Source organism: Ranitomeya imitator, chromosome 4 (genome assembly GCF_032444005.1).
Source record: "Ranitomeya imitator isolate aRanImi1 chromosome 4, aRanImi1.pri, whole genome shotgun sequence".
NCBI classification, from domain to species: Eukaryota; Metazoa; Chordata; class Amphibia; order Anura; family Dendrobatidae; genus Ranitomeya; species Ranitomeya imitator.
The window spans coordinates 382,046,227-382,067,532 of NC_091285.1; the positions used below are offsets into that span (position 1 = coordinate 382,046,227).

Sequence of the window (21,306 nt, forward strand, 5' to 3'; positions counted from 1 at the left end):
CACCGAGTGTTGTCCTGTCGCGTCTCCTTTAAATTATTTCCAATAAGATGTTAAACTATTAATTTAATAAAATCAATAATTAAAAAAATAATTGAGTAAGTCAAAAGCACATTGCAAATAAACATTAATTACAAATCAAGAAGCATGGCGCGTCCGAGGGTGAGTAGATACCGAATAAGAATATAATCACCCTCGGACGCGCAATGCTTATTTACAACAGCCTTCCTTCCTAAGAATCAGCCCTTCCGTGGTGTAGAGAGAGGTTGTTGTTACACTCCAAGGTGTTCCCCAGGTTGCCTTTCCTGAGCTTCGATCTTCTGGCTCTCGTTTAGTAGCTGTTGGAAACTACGCTGCATTAGGCCTACTAATTGTGTATGGGGTGTAGAGACAGGTTGTGTTACACTCCAAGGTTTTCACCAGGTTGCCTTTCCTGAGCTTCGATCTTCATGCTCTCGTTTAGTAGGTGTCGGAAAGTAGGCTGCATTAGGCCTACAAATTGGGTATGGGGTGGAGAGAGATGGTGTGTTACACTCCAAGGTGTTCCCCAGGTTTCCTTGCCATTGCTTCGGTCTTCCGACTCTCGTTTAGTAGTTGTAGAAAAGTACACTGCATTAGGCCTAAAAAATGGGTATGGGGTGGAGAGAGATGGTGTGTTACACTCCAAGGTGTTCCCCAGGTTGCCTTTCCTGAGCTTCGATCTTCATGCTCTCGTTTAGTAGGTGTCGGAAAGTAGGCTGCATTAGGCCTACAAATTGGGTATGGGGTGGAGAGAGATGGTGTGTTACACTCCAAGGTGTTCCCCAGGTTTCCTTGCCATTGCTTCGGTCTTCCGACTCTCGTTTAGTAGTTGTAGAAAAGTACACAGCATTAGGCCTACAAAATGGGTATGGGGTGGAGAGAGATGGTGTGTTACACTCCAAGGTGTTCCCCAGGTTGCCTTTCCTGAGCTTCTATCTTCAGGCTCTCATTAAATTGTGGTTAAATGGAACAACTGCATTTGGCGTACTAGTTGGTTTGGGGCCTACTATCGGTGTCTGCCACTCCTTGCTGTTCTCCTGGTTTCCTGTCCTGAAATTCCATTTTCAGCCTCTCGTTAAGTAGCTGTTAATGTTAGACTGCATTTGGCCTACTAGTTGGGTTGGGGCCTACTATCGGTGTCTGCCACTCCTTGCTGTTCTCCTCCACTGAACAAAGCTGTGCCGCCTGTTTACTACGGTTGCCAATTTTGAACTGCATTTCGACTACTTACTGATTTGGCCCTACTCTCTGTGTCAGCCTCTCATTCCAGTTGTCCTCCACTGCAATGCCCCCTGGTTATTCCTGTGTTACCAATTTTGAACTGCATTTAGCCCACTTTCTTCTTTGGGCCTATATCTGTGTTTCCACTTCATCGTGCCCATTGCCCAGCCAGTGATAGATGAGTCTGCTGGTACATTGACCCATAACGCAACATTCCCCGTGCACGCTACACAACAACATTGTGACCCTGCTGAAAGTCAGGTTGCTCTTCCCGCATACCATACCACCTTACACGGGGACAAAGAGGAAGGTGCAGATGAAAGTGCAGGTTCCTTCATCAGGTGGGGGGAGGAATACTAGTTGGCGACGTCACTGGCACAGGGCCTCTCATAGTACGCAAAAGTGTTGCTGCCGGTGGGAGGCGCCCCCGCCGTGCAAACACACCGCTGTACTTTGAGGGGCCCTGTGCCAGTGCCAATGCCAACGAGTGGGCCCCCCCTGCTTGCTCAGGATCACAGCACTTGCAAAGTTGAAATACTTACCTCTCCCTGCTCCACTGCCGTGACGTGGTCCAGATTTACTGGGCCCACTAATTACTTGAACCAGCCCTACCCCCCACAACTTTAGCCAAATGACCCCCAATTTCAAATGCCTTCCAATTATTTTAAGGTAAATTACGCTTGACAAGCTTCATTAAGAAGAATGGATGGTTTTGACATTAAAATGGGCACTCTAGGTGTTTTCCTGGCCCCCACTCACTGCCGACTATGCTGCCCCATTGACTTGCATTGGGTTTCGTGTTTCGGTCGATCCCGACTTTACGTCATAATCGGCCGATTTCACTCGACCCGACTTTGGACATAGTCGGGTTTCGCAAAACCCGGCTCGACTCTAAAAAGGTCAAGGTCGCTCAACTCTAGTCACCATTAATGACAAAAGGGGTCATTTACATTCTGATGATTAGTGTTAATTAAGTAGATATGTATTTGTATGTTTCAGTTTTGTTTTAAAAAAATGCAACCTCTTGGATTTTATTTTCACCACAGTAACAATTACATGTAACAATTCCTAAAATCCTTCTATGAGTGTTATACATGGAAATCTGCTTTATGGAATCTGCGGGACTCTTGATTGACCTGTTTGGAAAATCTATCACTTGAGCTTTGAGTTTCTTTTCTAATTGTTCATTGATGTAATAAAAAAAACACTTTGGTTTGAAAATCCTAGTGCTCCAAGATAGTTATCCCCCCTACTCGGCAGGCACAATGAGAACAGGAATGTGTCAGTTTCTCAGACACCGGGGCCTGGGAAACTCAAATGTTTAACTGTAATCAACATCTTCCAAGGTGATGCAATGACATTTATATGGTGCAGATGAGACACGTTAGTTTACCCCCATGTGGTTAATATTGTTCATTTCAGTTTCTTTAATTGAATTGAATAGTTAATTTGTTGCATAGTTACTGCAACTCATTAAGATTCTCAGCAATTCTGAGATTTCTCTTCATGGCTTCTCTAACTCTTGCCTTGTTATAAGTTGTCTGCAATTATTTCATATTCCCCACAGACCACTTTTTTCTGATTCTTTGCTCCTAGATGCGAACACTCTTCTTATAGCCTACAATACTTCTCCCACTTTGCATATGCGTTTGTTCTATTTTCTGTCTTCCAATTCACTTTTCATTAATCCCCAAAATAATAGAAGACAGATTATGCCTTCCAGCGTAACATGTGTTTTTCCCTTATTTCTCAAAAGTGGAACTATCCCTAATTTTCACGACAGAGTATTATGTATTTGCGGAAGTGAAGCAGACATGATTAAAACTCACACTTATTCTAAAAAGCTGTTAAATTGGTGTCCAAATGCATAAAATTAATGTAATACCATAGAAAAGTTATTTCCTGGACATACAAAATTAGCCACAACCACTGTCCTAAGCTGTGACACAGAAGTCTTTTATGTAGTGTATGATCCTTGGTCATGTAATGGGTGAGATTTTCCTGAATTCACAGTATAAGGCCCATTGTTCACTGGAAGAAGATGTGAGTCATGCCAGTGTGGCTACAAGTAACAGTCAGTGCCTGTTACAGCTATGTCATAGAAGATGTTTATACGTTACATGGACAATGGATGTGTCATTTCACAAGGAAAGATCAAATCACTGTGATCAAAATAATCTATTATACCAAAAATGGACAAACAAGAAGACTTGATGCAATAGTTTGAAAAACTTCACAATGCCTATTATTTCTTATTTACTACTTCTATGACTGGCTAAAGTGTAATCGCACTTGCCATTGTCAGCAACAGTTTTTATAGCCTTGTACCTTGAATATATCCCATTGTTTCTGCTTATCCAAATTTTTATGATTTCATGAAATTTTCATTTATTTGAGCCATTCTTGTGACCTTTCTGCACCTCATCTTGATTGTTGACACATTTTAGAGAAATACATACCTGACTACAGTTGTGTAGCCAGGCTCCGATTCATGGTTCTTGTGTTTCAGGCAGTATAAATCTAGCGACAAATTCCATTTAAGTACATGGTGATTAGACATAAAGTTTCCTTTAAGTTTGGAGGCCTACAAAGTACAGAGGCCCACATTAAAGTAAAAATAAAAAGAGTTCCTAACAGCGAAATGTGAAATTCACTATAATTAATTTCTTATATATTGTGAAACCAGGCTGTGTACACTGGCAGGCATAATTAAATTAGCAAAATGTAGGTACTTTAATTACCAATATGCTGGTAACTCCCACATATAGTAAGATAATATTACAGTCATGGGCAAAGGTGTTGGCTCATTTGAAATAGTTAGAGGAATGAAAATATTTGTCCCAGAAAATTATTGCAATTGCACATCTTTTGTTATGCACATGTTTATTTCCTGTTGTGTGCATTGGAACAACACAACAAAAAAACTGAGAAAAAAAGGCAAATTGGACATTATTTGACACAAACCACCCAAAATGGGCCAGATAAAATTGTTTGCACCTTTCTAAAATTGTGGCTAAACAACTTTGTTTCAAGCATGTGATGTTCCCTCAAACTCACTTGTAGCAGGTAACAGATATGGGCAACATGAAAATCACACCTGAAACCAGATAAAATGGAGAGGTGACCCGATCTTTGCATCGTGTGTCTGTGTCTGTGCCATACTATGCATGATGAATAGTAAGAGGAGAAAAGAACTGTCTGAGGCATTGAGAACCAAAATTGTTGAATAATATCACCAATCTCAAGGTTACAAGTGCCTCTCCAGAAATCTTGATGTTCCTTTGAATGAAATGAAACGCTATGGCAGTACATCTGGAGGAGCCCACTGTTGACAGAGAGACATAAAAAAACTAGACAGCAGTTTGCCAAAATGTATGTTAGTAAGCCAAAATCTGGGAAAGCATCTTGTGGACAGATGAGACCAAGATAGAGCTTTTTGGTAAAGCACATCTTTCTACTGTTTACTGAAAACAGAATGAAGCCTACAAAGAAAAGGATACAGTACCTGCAGTCAAATATGGTAGAGGTTCAAAGATGTTTTCGAGTTGTTTTGCTGCCTCTGTCACGTGTTGCCTTGACTGTGTGCAATGCATCATGAAATCCAAAGGATTTGGAGTCGCAATGTGGTGCCCAGTGTCAGAAAGTTGGGTTTGCACCTAGGTCATGTGTCTTCCAGCAAGACAATGAACTCAAACTACTTTAAGAAGCACCCAGAAATGGATGGAAACCAAGCACTGGAGAGTTCTGAAATGGCCAGCAATGGGTTCTAATCTAAATTCCTTTGAACACCTGTGGAGAGATCTTCTTTTTGTTCAAGTATATCGCCAATTTCAGAAAAGTTTTGACCTGTGACTGTGAGTTTTCAAATTATAAGACTTTTACTGCTGGCTGAAAGGCAAAAGTACTCGGTTGAGCACTGTGTCCTCTAGGTTGTGTTCTTCTTTTATTTGATGGTTCTTGGAGACATATAATTAGTGGTGTATGGAATTATAGAGGTGTTCACCAATTAGCTCATATCTTTAGAGAGAGAGAAGAGCTGAAGGATCACAAGTACTTACTGTAGCTAAGTGCCCTACTCCTTTGTTTCAGCACCCCACTGATCAAAACTTTTGACCGTTCACCTTGACTTTCAGACATTCTCTGCCACTTTAATTATTCAGGGAATTGCAATTACATTTTCCTTAACATGCAGTTGTTTTCAGCATAATAAAACATTAGCAAAAAAACTAATTTGAGAATTTGACACATTTATTAGAATGTGGATTTTGACGTGATACATTTTTCTTTTCAACATTGCTTACTGTATATTTACTGTATATTTTTCTGTGTAACTACATAACAATTCAGTAATGAGACATTGTATTTCCTATAAATAAGAGCCATAAATTATTTTAAACTGAGGTATAAACAGGATTCTCATGTAAAGATGTTGATTCCATAGACCTATAGTATTTCTTTTCTTTGGACAAAAATAGACAAACGTATGCCGAGGCAAATTTCAAAGTGCTTATGATGTTAATATTTTACGTTAAAGTCAACTAAAAATATCAGATTCATACATTGCATTATCCACCTAAACCCCAAAAAATTCCTCAAAAAATTAGACAACACTTCCAATATGGAGAAAAAAAAGTGTAAAGATTGCTGATTTACCAATACCAAATTAGTGTGGGTGAGTAAAGAATCCTAACACTTTTTTTCACCATATTGAATGTGCTGCCTCATTTTTTGTATTTTTTATGTAGAGCAGGGCATATCGAGCCAATATCTCTAGAAGAGTTTTGCACAAAATGAGGCTGTACTGGTATTTTTTTTTATCCATCATTTATCTATCTATTTGTCTATCATCTATTTGTGTACCATTTATTTATCAAGAGAAGAATGATATGCACCTCCTGTGTCTCTCGTCATAAAAATGATCACAGTTCATAGAGGACTAAGAGGAGTAATATTTGGGGTTTAGCAAACACTACTGGTCATCATGATTTTGACGAGAAGTGATTACCATTACCCCGTTTTGCACCTGTTCTGCACACTTTGGGCGCAAAATGGCATGAAAACACCAAAACACGCATAATTTTAACGTAGTTTACATTTGCACCAAAATTATGTGATTTTTCAAAGTTTTTTGCACCAGAATACTGCTGTGAACACTTTGAAGAATCAGCCCTATCTGCCTATCATTAATGTATCAATCTATCAATCAATCTATCCACATATCTCTGGATTTAATTTTGTTCATTTTTTTAACCGGTCCTTTCTCCCGTCCTTGAAAATTCGCATACTTCCTAGCATAACATCTGGGGAGAAAGACATTTTTATATTTCTAAATGATGATGTATTGCAACTGTTTTTTTTTCTCTTTAAACTTAAATATTGTAGGAGGTTTTGGTTATCAAGTAAATTAAGACCTTTTCTATGGTTATGTATATACTATATTACAGTTTTCAACTCTTTCTAAATATTTTTCTTCTTTTGTAGCCAAAGCTGCTGGCCAAGGAACTGCTTGATTTAGTGGCATCCCACTTTAACCTGAAAGAAAAAGAATATTTTGGGATTGCTTTCACGGATGAAACGTAAGTTGATTGAAAATGTTGAATTTTTAATTTAAGTAACTTTCTATGCAATTTTGTTATCAGATTGCTACTTACAAACAAATAACGAGTCTGCAAGTTACACCACAATCATCAATAATCCCCAAAAGACCCAGAAAGTCAACCATAATGGAAAGCAGTGACATGTCCAATATAATATTTTGGTAGGGATAGTTATTAGGTGGCTGGTCGGTGTAGCACCATGTTGTCTTCATTATGTGTCTTACTCTTCAGCATGTTGTAAAAGCTATAGGTAAAATTATGTGCATGCACATCTGTGAAATGTAATGCCCATATGCTCCATATGAGCTCAATAAGCTCCTTTCTATCTGTCCAAAAACACCTTTCTGTATTCATTGAGATCCCACAATGTGTAATAAAGAGAAAACCAAAGTATTCCACTAATATAACAGCCTGTGCTTCCTAGCCATAAAGGGCTTCTACATGGCCTGTAAGAGCCACTTGTACCATATTTGCCTTCTTGGTAATGTCTTGAGGCTTTCATTCTTTTTAATGAGGAACAGCTACTTTTTATTTCAGGTCTTTAATAATAAGGTTTGCATTTGGAAAGTTGTGAAATCATGCATTATGTATTAAGCAGAGGTCTGACTAAGCAATCCATTTTGGAGCTGTGACAAAGTGAAGTCACGCAGAGTAAGGGATTTTCACTTCCAGAATTCATACCCGGTCAAGTCTCCGTATCACCTGCGTAGGATTTAATGTTCTAGGGCTGTTGGCATTTTCTCAACCTCCAAATTCCTGCTGTTGCAACATTTATCTGTGCATTGTAAGAGGAGTACCAATATACAACATTTTATCAATTATGTATCAACACCAGCAAATTATTTACAGATCTCTGTCCCTAATTTCCTGCATAATGCTCCAGAAGTGTTTTGATATGGTTTTATTCAATTTAATGAAATACAGATACACCATTGACGTTATCTTATCTTGTTCCTTACATTGTATTATAGAAAAGTGCCTCGGGCTGCATTTTGGTTTTTTTTTTAATATAAATATTGTGTGTTATATTTATTTTCATAGTTATATTTTAAAGCTGTTCTGCCTGAAGTCCTCTCTCTTTGAAAACAGTGGGGAAATTTGCATTTCTAGCTCCAGAGCCATATAGTGCAGAAATTTTTCAAAGGGAACCTGACAAGTCCTCCATGCTCCCCAAATCACCAGCATTTGTGTCTTCCTACATAAATTCCCTGCCTAACAAGCCTTTTATTACGTTTGACGCAATAACAGATTTTTAGAAAAAAAAATTTTTAAAGCTTGTTTTTCAAATGCAAATGAACCCTTTGACTAGTCGACCAGACATTTGTTTCCTCAGACTAGTCATTGCACTCAGCATGTTATCATGCCCCTGTAGGCATGATAACATGAATTTCCCAAAGGGTCATCAAAATGCTGCTCACTGCAACACTTGTGTATGTGGCGGACTTCTTTTCATACATGTCATTGCGTCTCTGAAGCCAGGTGTACGCTTCAGAGGTGTATGTGGAAGCAGAGAAGAAGCTTGAGGTCAACGGAGGAGCCGAAGATCAAGCTTCTTCTTTGATTCTGGACATTGGCACTGTGCCTCTGAAGCTGGAACCTGTACACCTGGCTTCAGAGGTGCAATGACATGAATGAAAAGAAGTTGCGCTCAAGCTCTAGTTTTTCAGCACTCTTGGAAATTATGCTATCATGGGTGTGATAACATACTGAGAGCGACTACTAGTCTGGGGAAACAAATTCCTCATCAAGTAGTCAATAGGTTAATTTGCATATGAAAAATTAACTTTTTCTAAAGATTTGTTAATGTATCAAATGTAATAAAGAGCTTGTTAGGCAGGGAATTTATACAGGAAGGTACAAATGCTGGTGATTTGGAGGGCATGAGGGATATGTCAGGTTACCCTTAACTGTACTAATGAAAGGAAGGCAAGAGGGATAACTCTTATCAGTACCATAATATATACCTAGAATAAAGATTAATTACAAGCTAACATTTTCCCTTTACTAATTCCCTGTAGACTTTGTGAAAAAGGGAAAGATAGAGAAAGCACATTCATATACTTGAATGACTGCTGATGAGGGTGATGAAATGGGTAATAGAGGAATGCACATTCATAGACTTCCATACTTACTAAGTGACCAGGGGACCAGTCAGTTATCATTAGCCTGCAAATAAAAGGCTTGTCCGGTGATTTAAATATTTAAATACCTAAAATGGGTTGTCTGTGTCCTCTTTAGTAGTAATGTAATGTTCTTTGTTTATGGTTATTTCATATTTGAAACCTATTTCCTGTCTTTTCTAAACTACAATTCCCATTGTCTTTTGGGCTCCCTAACTTCCCTGCCACCTTCAGTAATAGAGATCGCCTGATGTTTCCTACAATAAATCTTGTTTTCCTTCCCTCATTGCATGAGACCCAACACCTGGAAATCAGTGTCCTTTCCTCGTGTGAAGTAGAAAGGATTGGGAGAAGAGGGAAGTTCCAGCACTGTAGAAAAGTTGTTAGTCATTAACAGATTCCATTTTTATGTGCAAAGTTTACTTCATTAAAAAGGTATAGTGAAAAAATGTAACTTAAATGAGAAAAAACACATAAATCTTACGCGTTTCGGACTGTAGTGGGACCTTATTCAAGGAAGCTGATCTACACATATTTTTTTTCCTTTCCACATACCATCTCCTTTCACTGCCCCAGTCACCACCATTATTTAATATTGGTAATGTGCCTATCTTTAAAGTATCCAGAATTTTGTGGTCACTTGATTATGTAACACAACTAGGGAAGGGGATCAGAGAAAAGTAAGGCTAACAGTTAAAGAGATGTCAAAACAACTTCAGGATAACCGCTGCACGCTCAGTAGAGTAGGGACTAGCCCGGCCCCTGAAATGGACGTCACTGATGACTCTTTGTTTCAAGGTCTGCCCCCTGGTGTTGTCTCATTTGAGTATTCCAGTATGCACTGCAAATTCTCAAATGAATCGTCAAAGAGGAAGTAGGTAAAAAGAAAACGATAAGCAATTAGCGTATTGAGGGAACAGTAGGAACGTTTTAATTAGTCTCTGACCACCTCTCTAAAAGTATCAACACATCCAACCTTGGTGCAACTAAGGATTTGTTATAAATGGCCTTCAACATGTCTGTTCTCTTATTGAAACAGGTCTTGGACAATATTGCTGACTAGTAAAGAGGCATGAAAAAATATTGCAGTTTTTACATTCACAAAGCTGACAGAGACCGATCCACAAAGGCTGGGGTTGCCTTTTCAAGCATTGACATACAGGGGATAAATAGTTCCTTTTTTATTTGCATTTATGTAGAATTATTGTAGTGAATGCAGATCACTCTCTAGATATTTGTTTTTATTAATTCAGCCCCAATAAATTGCTCCACAATAAAACATGACTTCTTAAATAACTATATAAACACAATTCTGTATTATTCATGTCTTTCTCCTTTGTGGTAGTATATCGGTTCCTCTAATCCTTATGCTAGAAGGGTAAAGCTATTCTAATCAATAAGTTCATTTCAAGCATGGGTTAGTAGGCAAGAAATCTATTACGTGATGTGGTACATGCCCTCTACAGTGGCATATAACATTGAACACTTCCCTGAAGTACAAATTGCATTTGACAGTGTCCTCTCTACAAATAAGGAGATTTAATAGGGCCATGTATACAAACATCTGTGGGAAATGTAGCTTATTTCTAGCTGAAAATGGATATGATGATTTCCCTTAAACTGCCTTCACACGGAGCAGCATTGGTAGCATATTCAGTTCTAAGATATATTCTTAAACGCTAGCGTTTGGTAATTTAAAGTTCTCATAAATAATCCATCTTCCACATTTTTATATACAATGCTTATATTAAGAGTAAAATGAAAATATTCTTCTAACAATCTCCTACTTTATATTGTTATTCCAAAAATGGAAAAATAAGGTGTGTGTGAAGAAACGGGGTCAGTGGGTGCTCTCGTCCACTGGCCCGGCTGTCTTTAGCAAGACTGCATGGACCACGGCTTATACCACTGAACGTCCGCTCTATCTCCCAGTGGGCAATACACTACAGAGACAACACAGGGTTAAGGTAAAACAGTGTGGCAATACTTTATTGAACCACAGCACACAATAGCAAACAGAACAATCCCAACATGGCTGGAATTGCTTGATTAAATGGGCGCATATAAATGATCACGTATTTCCAGTATGACATGATGTCAGAGCTCCCAGGGTCGCTACTTCATCTGTGGATGCAAGCACAGAGAAGAGGTAACGACAAGCATAGGGATATGACCAAGAACTGTCCATAGAGTCCATACAAGGTGCAAAGCCAGTTGACACGAGAGTCACCATCTGGCTTATCTGACCATCTCCATGGAACCAGGCGACCAGCGGGTCCCAAACCTGGCTTTCTCCAAACATATCCATGGTTCAGAGATGGTCACTGGATCAGATCTGTGTCCTTCCAACTGGAGCCGAAAACCCCTAGGTTGTTTCCTATAGAATCATAGATCAGTGTCCCTGGTGATGGTGCTATGATGAATTGGCGGCAGTCCATTCTCTTGTCTGTTGGGGTGGTTTGCAGAATGTCTGACTGGTAGCTCTGTGTTACTTCAGTCTCCCAGGATGTGATCTCTGAGTCTTTTTATACCCAAGGCATGTAAGCTATTTTTAGAATTACCCAGGGTCCTTCAGTCCAACATCAAGATAAGGTAAACAATGGTGATGGGATTAAGTAGCTCTATTAGCATATAAGCACACATCATATATGGGCAGCACGGTGGCACAGTGGTTAGCACTCTAGCCTTGCAGCGCTGGAGTCCTGGGTTCTAATCCCACTCAGGACAACATCTGCAAAGAGTTTGTATGTTCTCTCCGTGTTTGCGTGGGTTTCCTCCGGGTTCTCCGGTTTCCTCCCACATTCCAAAGACATACTGATAGGGAATTTAGATTGTGAGCCCCAATGGGGACAGTGGTGATAACGTGTGCAAACTGTAAAGCGCTGCGGAATATGTTAGCGCTATATAAAAATAAAGATTATTATTATCAATAAACAAAGCTTAACGCACCCTATGTACAGTCACTATTAGAGACTTACACAGTATGTTAGATAGTATATCAGTTGGCAAGTCTGTCTTCTTGACCCACCAGACATAAACACTTAGATTCACAAGCCAATATACAGATAAAAAGCCAGTTATTTTGGTTTGCAAAAAAACATGGTTGTCTGGGAAATTAAGATACAATCTGGTTTCTTCACAGTGTGTTATACCCTTCTTTGTAAGGCATGGCACCATCAAGTAATGAAGAAATGGAAAAAAAATTTAAATGGAAATTTAAGAAATATCATTTTTCTCCTCTCTTTTTATCCAATTTTGTCTCATTCTGCAATACAAACTATGTAAAGAATTGTTTTATATATGTCCCAGAAGATCACCCACCACCTCCCTCTTCCTTTTCAAAATCCGGTGTCTTGTGATAAGACAAGAGTTGGAGAATGAGCCTTTTCCCACTACATTGGCTGCAGTAGAAGAGCAGGATCACAAAGGCCAGCGAAACTCGTGACATAGCAGTTGGCCAAGCACTCGTTCAGCAATGGCTACGACTCCTAACCCCCTCATACACTTACATGCTCATCTCAGCTAAGTGTGCATACGGTCTCAGTAGGAACCCACCACTACACTCCTTTACTGCTGGTTTATTTCCTACAGAATAAAAGAAAATCTAATTACTCGACCTTTATCTACCTGCAAAATCTGCCATCGGGGGAGTGTCAAGACACTATCATACAAATTATATGGTCATCTAGTCCTGCCAAAATTCATGGGTTTGATTGTGGTTGTTTATTTAAGTTTGTGACATACCTTTTGTATATGTTGGATTTTGTATAAGCATTATACTTACTATGAATGTGTGATAGATAATATAACCTTTATATTTGACCATAAATGTTTTGTTCCTATTGGGACACCCCAATTTTATTATTTGATAAGAGTTTTATTTTATATGACATTTATTTGACATTTGTTATTGATTGTTTTGAATATAGGTGCGGTTATCTGACCATAGTCCACATGAATACAACTACATAGTTGGGTGGTTAATTTTTATATGAAATTTCCTAATACGTGTGCATGCTTAAAATAGTGAAATTTGACTATTTGTCACCCTGGGCCTGAAGCTGATACATGTGATGTTATTAAAGGGGTTGTCTGGGACTTTTACATTAATGGCCTATGCTTAGGATAGTTCATCAATATCTGATAGGTGAAGATGTGACAACCAGTGATGAGCAAACATGCTTCGATAAAATTGGCGTTCTCGTATATTTTGTTCCTGAACACATGTGGGGATTGCCTGTTTGTCTCGCAATCCTCACATGTGTTGAGGCTGTCTAACAGCCGCAAATCCAGCAGTAGCAGGAACTCGAATATAATTTACGAGCACGCCCAGATGCTCGGATAATGCCTGAGCATGCTCAGATAAGATGTTATCCGAGCACGTTCGCTCATCACTAGCGACAATCTGTAATCCCGCTGATCGACTGTTCCCGGTGCTGCCGGCAGCTGGATGTATTGACTTGTGGAGCAGCACAACACAACTCTGTAAATGGTATAGTGACCGCAGCCAGCCAGGTCCTATTGATTTGAATAGGGGGAAGATGAGCAGTACTTGGCTGCGGTCACTATGCAGTTGACAAAGCTGGGCGATGCAGCTGCACAACTCAGCACATCCATCCGCTGCCGTCACCGGGATCAGGTATTACTAATCTATACTAAAGATAGGCCATCAACATAAATGTCCTGCACAACGTTTTTAAATAAATATAAGTACCGCGTTACTTTCCAGTAAATGAAACAACATAAATTTTGTACACTACAAGCACCATGTTCTTTTCTTATATCTAGCAATCCAGAATTTCACCTTGTAATATGAATGTGAGCATTTGCCATGTCAATTTTAATGATGATATAACATAATAGAGCAGTAAGTGGAAAGAGTGAAAATAAAAATGGCAAAAATGATGATCACTGTAAAATTACGACGAGTTACCCCAGAGCAATGATTTCACTGCCTGTTCATTTGTCATCCCACTGTATATCAGTGGATGCCATACATGTGTCATTGACAATAGTGACAATGGTCATAAATTCTGAGTTCCTTAAATGTGAAATTAACTACTGTAATAGACACTGGTCGCAGATATGAAGACATGAGGTCAGCCTCCTGAATCCAGGCCCTCAGAGATTTAGATCAAAGCTAAATTCATAGACTCACTACACAACGACTATAATACATGTTGAACAATTACATTTCTAGTCATTTAAATCTTGTTTTCTCTCCAATTTAAGCTAATTTAAGGAAATCTGAGCATCTGGAATTCAACATTAATTAATTTAGCCATGTAGGATGGTTATGTTTCAGTATTTTGTTTTGGCGTAGGTCTGTGAAGTAAAAAAAAATGGAAGTAACATGATATTTTATTATTCAATTATGCCTTTGCTGGAAAATAATAACTAGGACTCACATTTAAATTGTGAATCATAAAATGTCTGTTATCATGCACTTTCTTGTGTTAATATGATGATGACATTAGAAAACTCCCTTAAAGATGTTATCCCACGAACCATATAGAAACTTTAATCACTAACATAACTCAACATTCCAAAGCTAATAGGGCGCAAAAGCCAATTCAAGATTAAACTTTCATATTTTTAAGACAAGTAATTCACGTCCTTTTACTCTGGTCCGTTCCTGATCACAGGGAGACATCAATGCACCACATGATCGTCTTGTATCTCCTTCTCCCAGGATTGCATTGTGTTTATGCTCAATGTAACACAATGTTAGAGGCCCATCTGACAGTGCAGATGAATAATCTTACCTCTTTCCACAGTTTATTGGATTTATATTGCAAACCTGTTTTTTTAATGTTTGCGTAAATATTTTAATAAATGCTCTTGAAGTGCTAACTTCTTTAAATGGAATATTAGTAGGATCAGCACTCCTAAGCCATCCACATAGGCATACAGGTCATAGGAGCTGAATACAATGAAACCTTGATATCTGTGTAAATGATCTGTTAAGGTCTATGGGCCGGACAATGATCTGTGTTGTGAATTCTGTGGCTGAATTCACTCCTGTGGTCACAAGTGGTACTGCAGCTTCTGAGCTTCCTCCCTCAGGTGTTCTGGTGAGCTCGTTAACTGCTTCATTACTTAACTCCGCCTGATGCTGCTATCCTTGCTCCTTGTCAATGTTTCAGTGTTGGATCTGAGCTTCTCCTGATTGTTCCTGTGACCTGCTGCTCTGTATAGCTAAGTGCTTTTTGCTTTTTTGTTGCTTTTTTTCTGTCCAGCTTGTCTTTTGTTTTGCTGGAAGCTCTGAGACGCAAAGGGTGTACCGCCGTGCCGTTAGTTCGGCACGGTGGGTTTTTTTTGCCCCCTTTGCGTGGTTTTGCTTTAGGGTTTTTTGTAGACTGCAAAGTTCGCTTTACTGTCCTCGCTCTGTCCTAGAATATCGGGCCCCACTTTGCTGAATCTATTTCATCCCTACGTTTTGTCTTTTCATCTTACTCACAGTCATTATATGTGGGGGGCTGCCTTTTCCTTTGGGGAATTTCTCTGGGGCAAGTCAGGCCTATTTTTCTATCTTCAGGCTAGCTAGTTTCTTAGGCTGTGCCGAGTTGCCTAGGTAGTTGTTAGGCGCAATCCACAGCCGCTTTTAGTTGTGTTTAGGATAGGATCAGGTGTGCAGTCTACAGAGTTTCCACGTCTCAGAGCTCGTTCTTGTATTTTTGGGTATTTGTCAGATCACTGTGTGCGCTCTGATCGCTAAGCACACTGTGTTTCTGGATTGCCTTCATAACACCTGTCATTAGCAAACATAACAGTACAAGGAGCCAAACTAATGATTCTCAATAGAGGGAAAGAAAAAGTTCTGACATCATTTTTTTTTTTTTTCTGCTCTGTGTTCACTTTTTTTTTTCCCCTAGACATTTGGGTGATTCTGGACACAGGTGTGGACATGGATATTCAGGGTCTGTGCTCTTCAATGGATAATCTCGTTATAAATGTACAAAAAATTCAAGATACTATTGATCAGAAATCTATGTAAGAACCAAGAATTCCTATTCCTGATTTGTTTTTTGGAGATAGAACTAAGTTTCTAAGTTTCAAAAATAATTGTAAGCTATTTCTGGCCTTGAAACCTCATTCTTCTGGTAATCCTATTCAACAGGTTTTGATTATTATTTCTTTTTTGCGCGGCGACCCTCAAGACTGGGCATTTTCTCTTGCGCCAGGAGACCCTGCATTGAGTAGTGTCGATGCGTTTTTCCTGGCGCTCGGATTGCTGTACGATGAGCCTAATTCAGTGGATCAGGCTGAGAAAAATTTGCTGGCTTTGTGCCAGGGTCAGGATGATATAGAAGTATATTGTCAGAAATTTAGGAAATGGTCAGTACTCACTCAGTGGAATGAATCTGCGCTGGCAGCTTTGTTCAGAAAGGGTCTCTCTGAGGCTCTTAAGGATGTCATGGTGGGATTTCCTATGCCTGCTGGTTTGAATGAGTCTTTGTCTTTGGCCATTCAGATCGGTCGACGCTTGCGCGAGCGTAAATCTGTGCACCATTTGGCGGTACTGCCTGAGGTGAAACCTGAGCCTATGCAGTGCGATAGGACTATGACTAGAGTTGAACGGCAGGAATACAGACGTCTGAATGGTCTGTGTTTCTACTGTGGTGATTCCACTCATGCTATTTCTGATTGTCCTAAGCGCACTAAGCGGTCCGCTAGGTCTGCCGTCATTGGTACTGTACAGTCCAAATTCCTTCTGTCCATTACCTTGATATGCTCTTTGTCGTCATTTTCTGTCATGGCGTTTGTGGATTCGGGCGCTGCCCTGAATCTGATGGATTTGGATTATGCTAAACGTTGTGGGTTTTTCTTGGAGCCTTTGCGGTGTCCTATTCCATTGAGAGGAATTGATGCTACACCTTTGGCCAAGAATAAACCTCAATACTGGGCCCAGCTGACCATGTGCATGGCTCCTGCACATCAGGAAGTTATTCGCTTTCTGGTGTTGCATAATCTGCATGATGTGGTCGTGTTGGGGTTGCCATGGCTACAAACCCATAATCCAGTATTGGATTGGAATTCCATGTCGGTATCCAGCTGGGGTTGTCAGGGGGTACATGGTGATGTTCCATTTTTGTCGATTTCGTCATCCACCCCTTCTGAGGTCCCAGAGTTCTTGTCTGATTATCAGGATGTATTTGAAGAGCCCAAGTCCGATGCTCTACCTCCGCATAGGGATTGTGATTGTGCTATCAATTTGATTCCTGGTAGTAAATTCCCTAAAGGTCGATTATTTAATTTATCCGTGCCCGAACACGCCGCTATGCGCAGTTATGTGAAGGAATCCCTGGAGAAGGGACATATTCGCCCATCGTCATCACCACTGGGAGCAGGGTTCTTCTTTGTAGCCAAGAAGGATGGTTCGCTGAGACCGTGTATTGATTACCGCCTTCTTAATAAGATCACTGTTAAATTTCAGTATCCCTTGCCATTGTTATCTGACTTGTTTGCTCGGATTAAGGGGGCTAGTTGGTTCACTAAGATAGATCTTCGTGGTGCGTATAATCTGGTGAGAATCAGGCAAGGAGATGAATGGAAAACTGCATTCAATACGCCCGAGGGTCATTTTGAGTATCTAGTGATGCCGTTCGGACTTGCCAATGCTCCATCTGTGTTTCAGTCTTTTATGCATGACATCTTCCGTGAGTATCTGGATAAATTCCTGATTGTTTACTTGGATGACATTTTGATCTTCTCAGATGATTGGGAGTCTCATGTGAAGCAGGTCAGAATGGTTTTTCAGGTCCTGCGTGCTAACTCTTTGTTTGTGAAGGGATCAAAGTGTCTCTTCGGTGTGCAGAAAGTTTCATTTTTGGGGTTCATCTTTTCCCCTTCTACTATCGAGATGGATCCAGTTAAGGTCCAAGCCATCCAGGATTGGATTCAGCCGACATCTCTGAAAAGTCTGCAAAAGTTCCTGGGCTTTGCTAATTTTTATCGTCGCTTCATCTGTAATTTTTCTAGCATTGCCAAACCATTGACCGATTTGACCAAGAAGGGTGCTGATTTGGTTAATTGGTCTTCTGCTGCTGTGGAAGCTTTTCAGGAGTTGAAGCGTCGTTTTTGTTCTGCCCCTGTGTTGTGTCAGCCAGATGTTTCTCTTCCGTTCCAGGTCGAGGTTGATGCTTCTGAGATTGGAGCAGGGGCGGTTTTGTCACAGAGAGGTTCTGATTGCTCAGTGATGAAACCATGTGCTTTCTTTTCCAGGAAGTTTTCGCCCGCTGAGCGTAATTATGATGTGGGCAATCGAGAGTTGCTGGCCATGAAGTGGGCATTCGAGGAGTGGCGTCATTGGCTTGAAGGAGCTAAGCATCGCGTGGTGGTATTGACTGATCATAAGAACTTGACTTATCTCGAGTCTGCCAAGCGCTTGAATCCTAGACAGGCCCGTTGGTCGTTATTTTTTGCCCGCTTCGACTTTGTGATTTCGTACCTTCCGGGCTCTAAAAATGTGAAGGCGGATGCTCTGTCTAGGAGTTTTGTGCCCGACTCTCCGGGTTTATCTGAGCCAGCGGGTATCCTCAAGGAAGGAGTCATTGTGTCTGCCATCTCCCCTGATTTGCGGTGGGTGCTGCAAAAATTTCAGGCGAATAAACCTGATCGTTGTCCAGCAGAGAAACTGTTCGTTACTGATAGGTGGACTAATAAACTTATCTCTGAACTTCATTGTTCGGTGTTGGCTGGTCATCCTGGAATCTTTGGTACCAGAGAGTTAGTGGCTAGATCCTTCTGGTGGCCATCTCTGTCACGGGATGTACGTACTTTTGTGCAGTCCTGTGGGATTTGTGCTAGGGCTAAGCCCTGCTGTTCTCGTGCCAGTGGGTTGCTTTTGCCCTTGCCGGTCCCAAAGAGGCCTTGGACACATATTTCGATGGATTTCATTTCTGACCTTCCCGTTTCTCAAAAGATGTCAGTCATTTGGGTGGTCTGTGATCGCTTTTCTAAAATGGTCCATCTGGTGCCCTTGGCTAAATTGCCTTCCTCCTCTGATTTGGTACCTTTGTTCTTTCAGCATGTGGTTCGGTTGCATGGCATTCCTGAGAATATTGTTTCTGACAGAGGTTCCCAGTTTGTTTCAAGGTTCTGGCGAGCCTTTTGTGGTAGGATGGGCATTGACCTATCCTTTTCCTCGGCTTTCCATCCTCAGACTAATGGCCAAACCGAACGAACCAATCAGACCTTGGAAACATATCTGAGATGTTTTGTTTCTGCAGACCAGGATGATTGGGTGTCCTTTTTGCCGTTGGCTGAGTTCGCCCTTAATAATCGGGCCAGCTCGGCTACCTTGGTTTCTCCATTTTTTTGCAATTCTGGGTTCCATCCTCGTTTCTCTTCAGGACAGGTTGAGTCTTCGGACTGTCCTGGTGTGGATTCTGTGGTGGATAGGTTGCAGCAGATCTGGACTCAGGTAGTGGACAATTTGATCTTGTCCCAGGAGAAAGCTCAACTTTTCGCTAATCGCAGACGCCGTGTGGGTCCCCGACTTCGTGTTGGGGATCTGGTTTGGTTATCTTCTCGTCATATTCCTATGAAGGTTTCCTCTCCTAAATTTAAACCTCGTTTTATTGGTCCGTATAGGATTTCTGAGGTTCTCAATCCTGTGTCTTTTCGTTTGACCCTCCCAGACTCCTTTTCCATACATAATGTATTCCATAGGTCATTGTTGCGGAGATACGTGGCACCTATGGTTCCATCTGTTGAGCCTCCTGCCCCGGTTTTGGTGGAGGGGGAATTGGAGTATATTGTGGAGAAGATTTTGGATTCTCGTGTTTCTAGACGGAAACTCCAGTATCTGGTTAAATGGAAGGGTTATGCTCAGGAAGATAATTCCTGGGTTTTTGCCTCTGATGTTCATGCTTCCGATCTTGTTCGTGCCTTTCATGCGGCTCATCCTGGTCGGCCTGGGGGCTCTGGTGAGGGTTCGGTGACCCCTCCTCAAGGGGGGGGTACTGTTGTGAATTCTGTGGCTGAATTCACTCCTGTGGTCACAAGTGGTACTGCAGCTTCTGAGCTTCCTCCCTCAGGTGTTCTGGTGAGCTCGTTAACTGCTTCATTACTTAACTCCGCCTGATGCTGCTATCCTTGCTCCTTGTCAATGTTTCAGTGTTGGATCTGAGCTTCTCCTGATTGTTCCTGTGACCTGCTGCTCTGTATAGCTAAGTGCTTTTTGCTTTTTTGTTGCTTTTTTTCTGTCCAGCTTGTCTTTTGTTTTGCTGGAAGCTCTGAGACGCAAAGGGTGTACCGCCGTGCCGTTAGTTCGGCACGGTGGGTTTTTTTTGCCCCCTTTGCGTGGTTTTGCTTTAGGGTTTTTTGTAGACTGCAAAGTTCGCTTTACTGTCCTCGCTCTGTCCTAGAATATCGGGCCCCACTTTGCTGAATCTATTTCATCCCTACGTTTTGTCTTTTCATCTTACTCACAGTCATTATATGTGGGGGGCTGCCTTTTCCTTTGGGGAATTTCTCTGGGGCAAGTCAGGCCTATTTTTCTATCTTCAGGCTAGCTAGTTTCTTAGGCTGTGCCGAGTTGCCTAGGTAGTTGTTAGGCGCAATCCACAGCCGCTTTTAGTTGTGTTTAGGATAGGATCAGGTGTGCAGTCTACAGAGTTTCCACGTCTCAGAGCTCGTTCTTGTATTTTTGGGTATTTGTCAGATCACTGTGTGCGCTCTGATCGCTAAGCACACTGTGTTTCTGGATTGCCTTCATAACACCTGTCATTAGCAAACATAACAGATCTGCATGAGAATCTGCCCCCAGAGCTAATCTTCTATATAATTGTCTAAGGGTCACTTCCGTCTTTCTGTCTGTCTGTCCTTCTGTCTGTCTGTCTGTCACGGATATTCATTGGTTGCAGCCTCTATCTGTCATGGAAATCCAAGTCGGTGATTGGTCGTGGCAAAACAGCCACGACCAAACAGCGACGGGCACAGTCCGGCGGCAACATGACCGCTCCTTACTCCCCACAGTCAGTGCTCGCTCCATACTCCCCTCCAGTCAGCGCTCACACAGGGTTAATGGCAGCGCTAATGGACCGTGTTATGCCGCGGTGTTACGCACTCCATTAACGCTGCTATTAACCCTGTGTGACCAACTTTTTACTATTCATGCTGCCTATGCAGCATCAATAGTAAAAAGATCTAATGTTAAAAATAATTAAAAATATGAAAAATAGTTATATACTCACCGTCCGTCGGCCCCTCGGATCCAGAACACGCCTTTCCCGCTCCTCGCGACTCTCCGGTGACCACTCCATGCATTGCGATCTCGTGAGATGATGACGTAGTGGTCTCGCGAGACCACTATGTCATCATCTCGCGAGACCGCAATGCACTCT

General features: G+C 41.1%; 1 protein-coding gene across 5 annotated transcripts in view; it reads left to right on the forward strand.

The window, feature by feature from the left end:
• The window catches only part of FRMD4A (FERM domain containing 4A), a 620,822-nt gene that overhangs the window by 394,092 nt on the left and 205,424 nt on the right, over positions 1-21,306 (forward strand). For all 5 annotated transcript variants that reach the window (XM_069765181.1, XM_069765180.1, XM_069765178.1 and 2 more), the window contains one exon: positions 6,721-6,815. In XM_069765181.1, the coding sequence (XP_069621282.1) occupies positions 6,721-6,815 (95 nt within the window). The remainder of the gene's footprint in view (positions 1-6,720; positions 6,816-21,306) is intronic.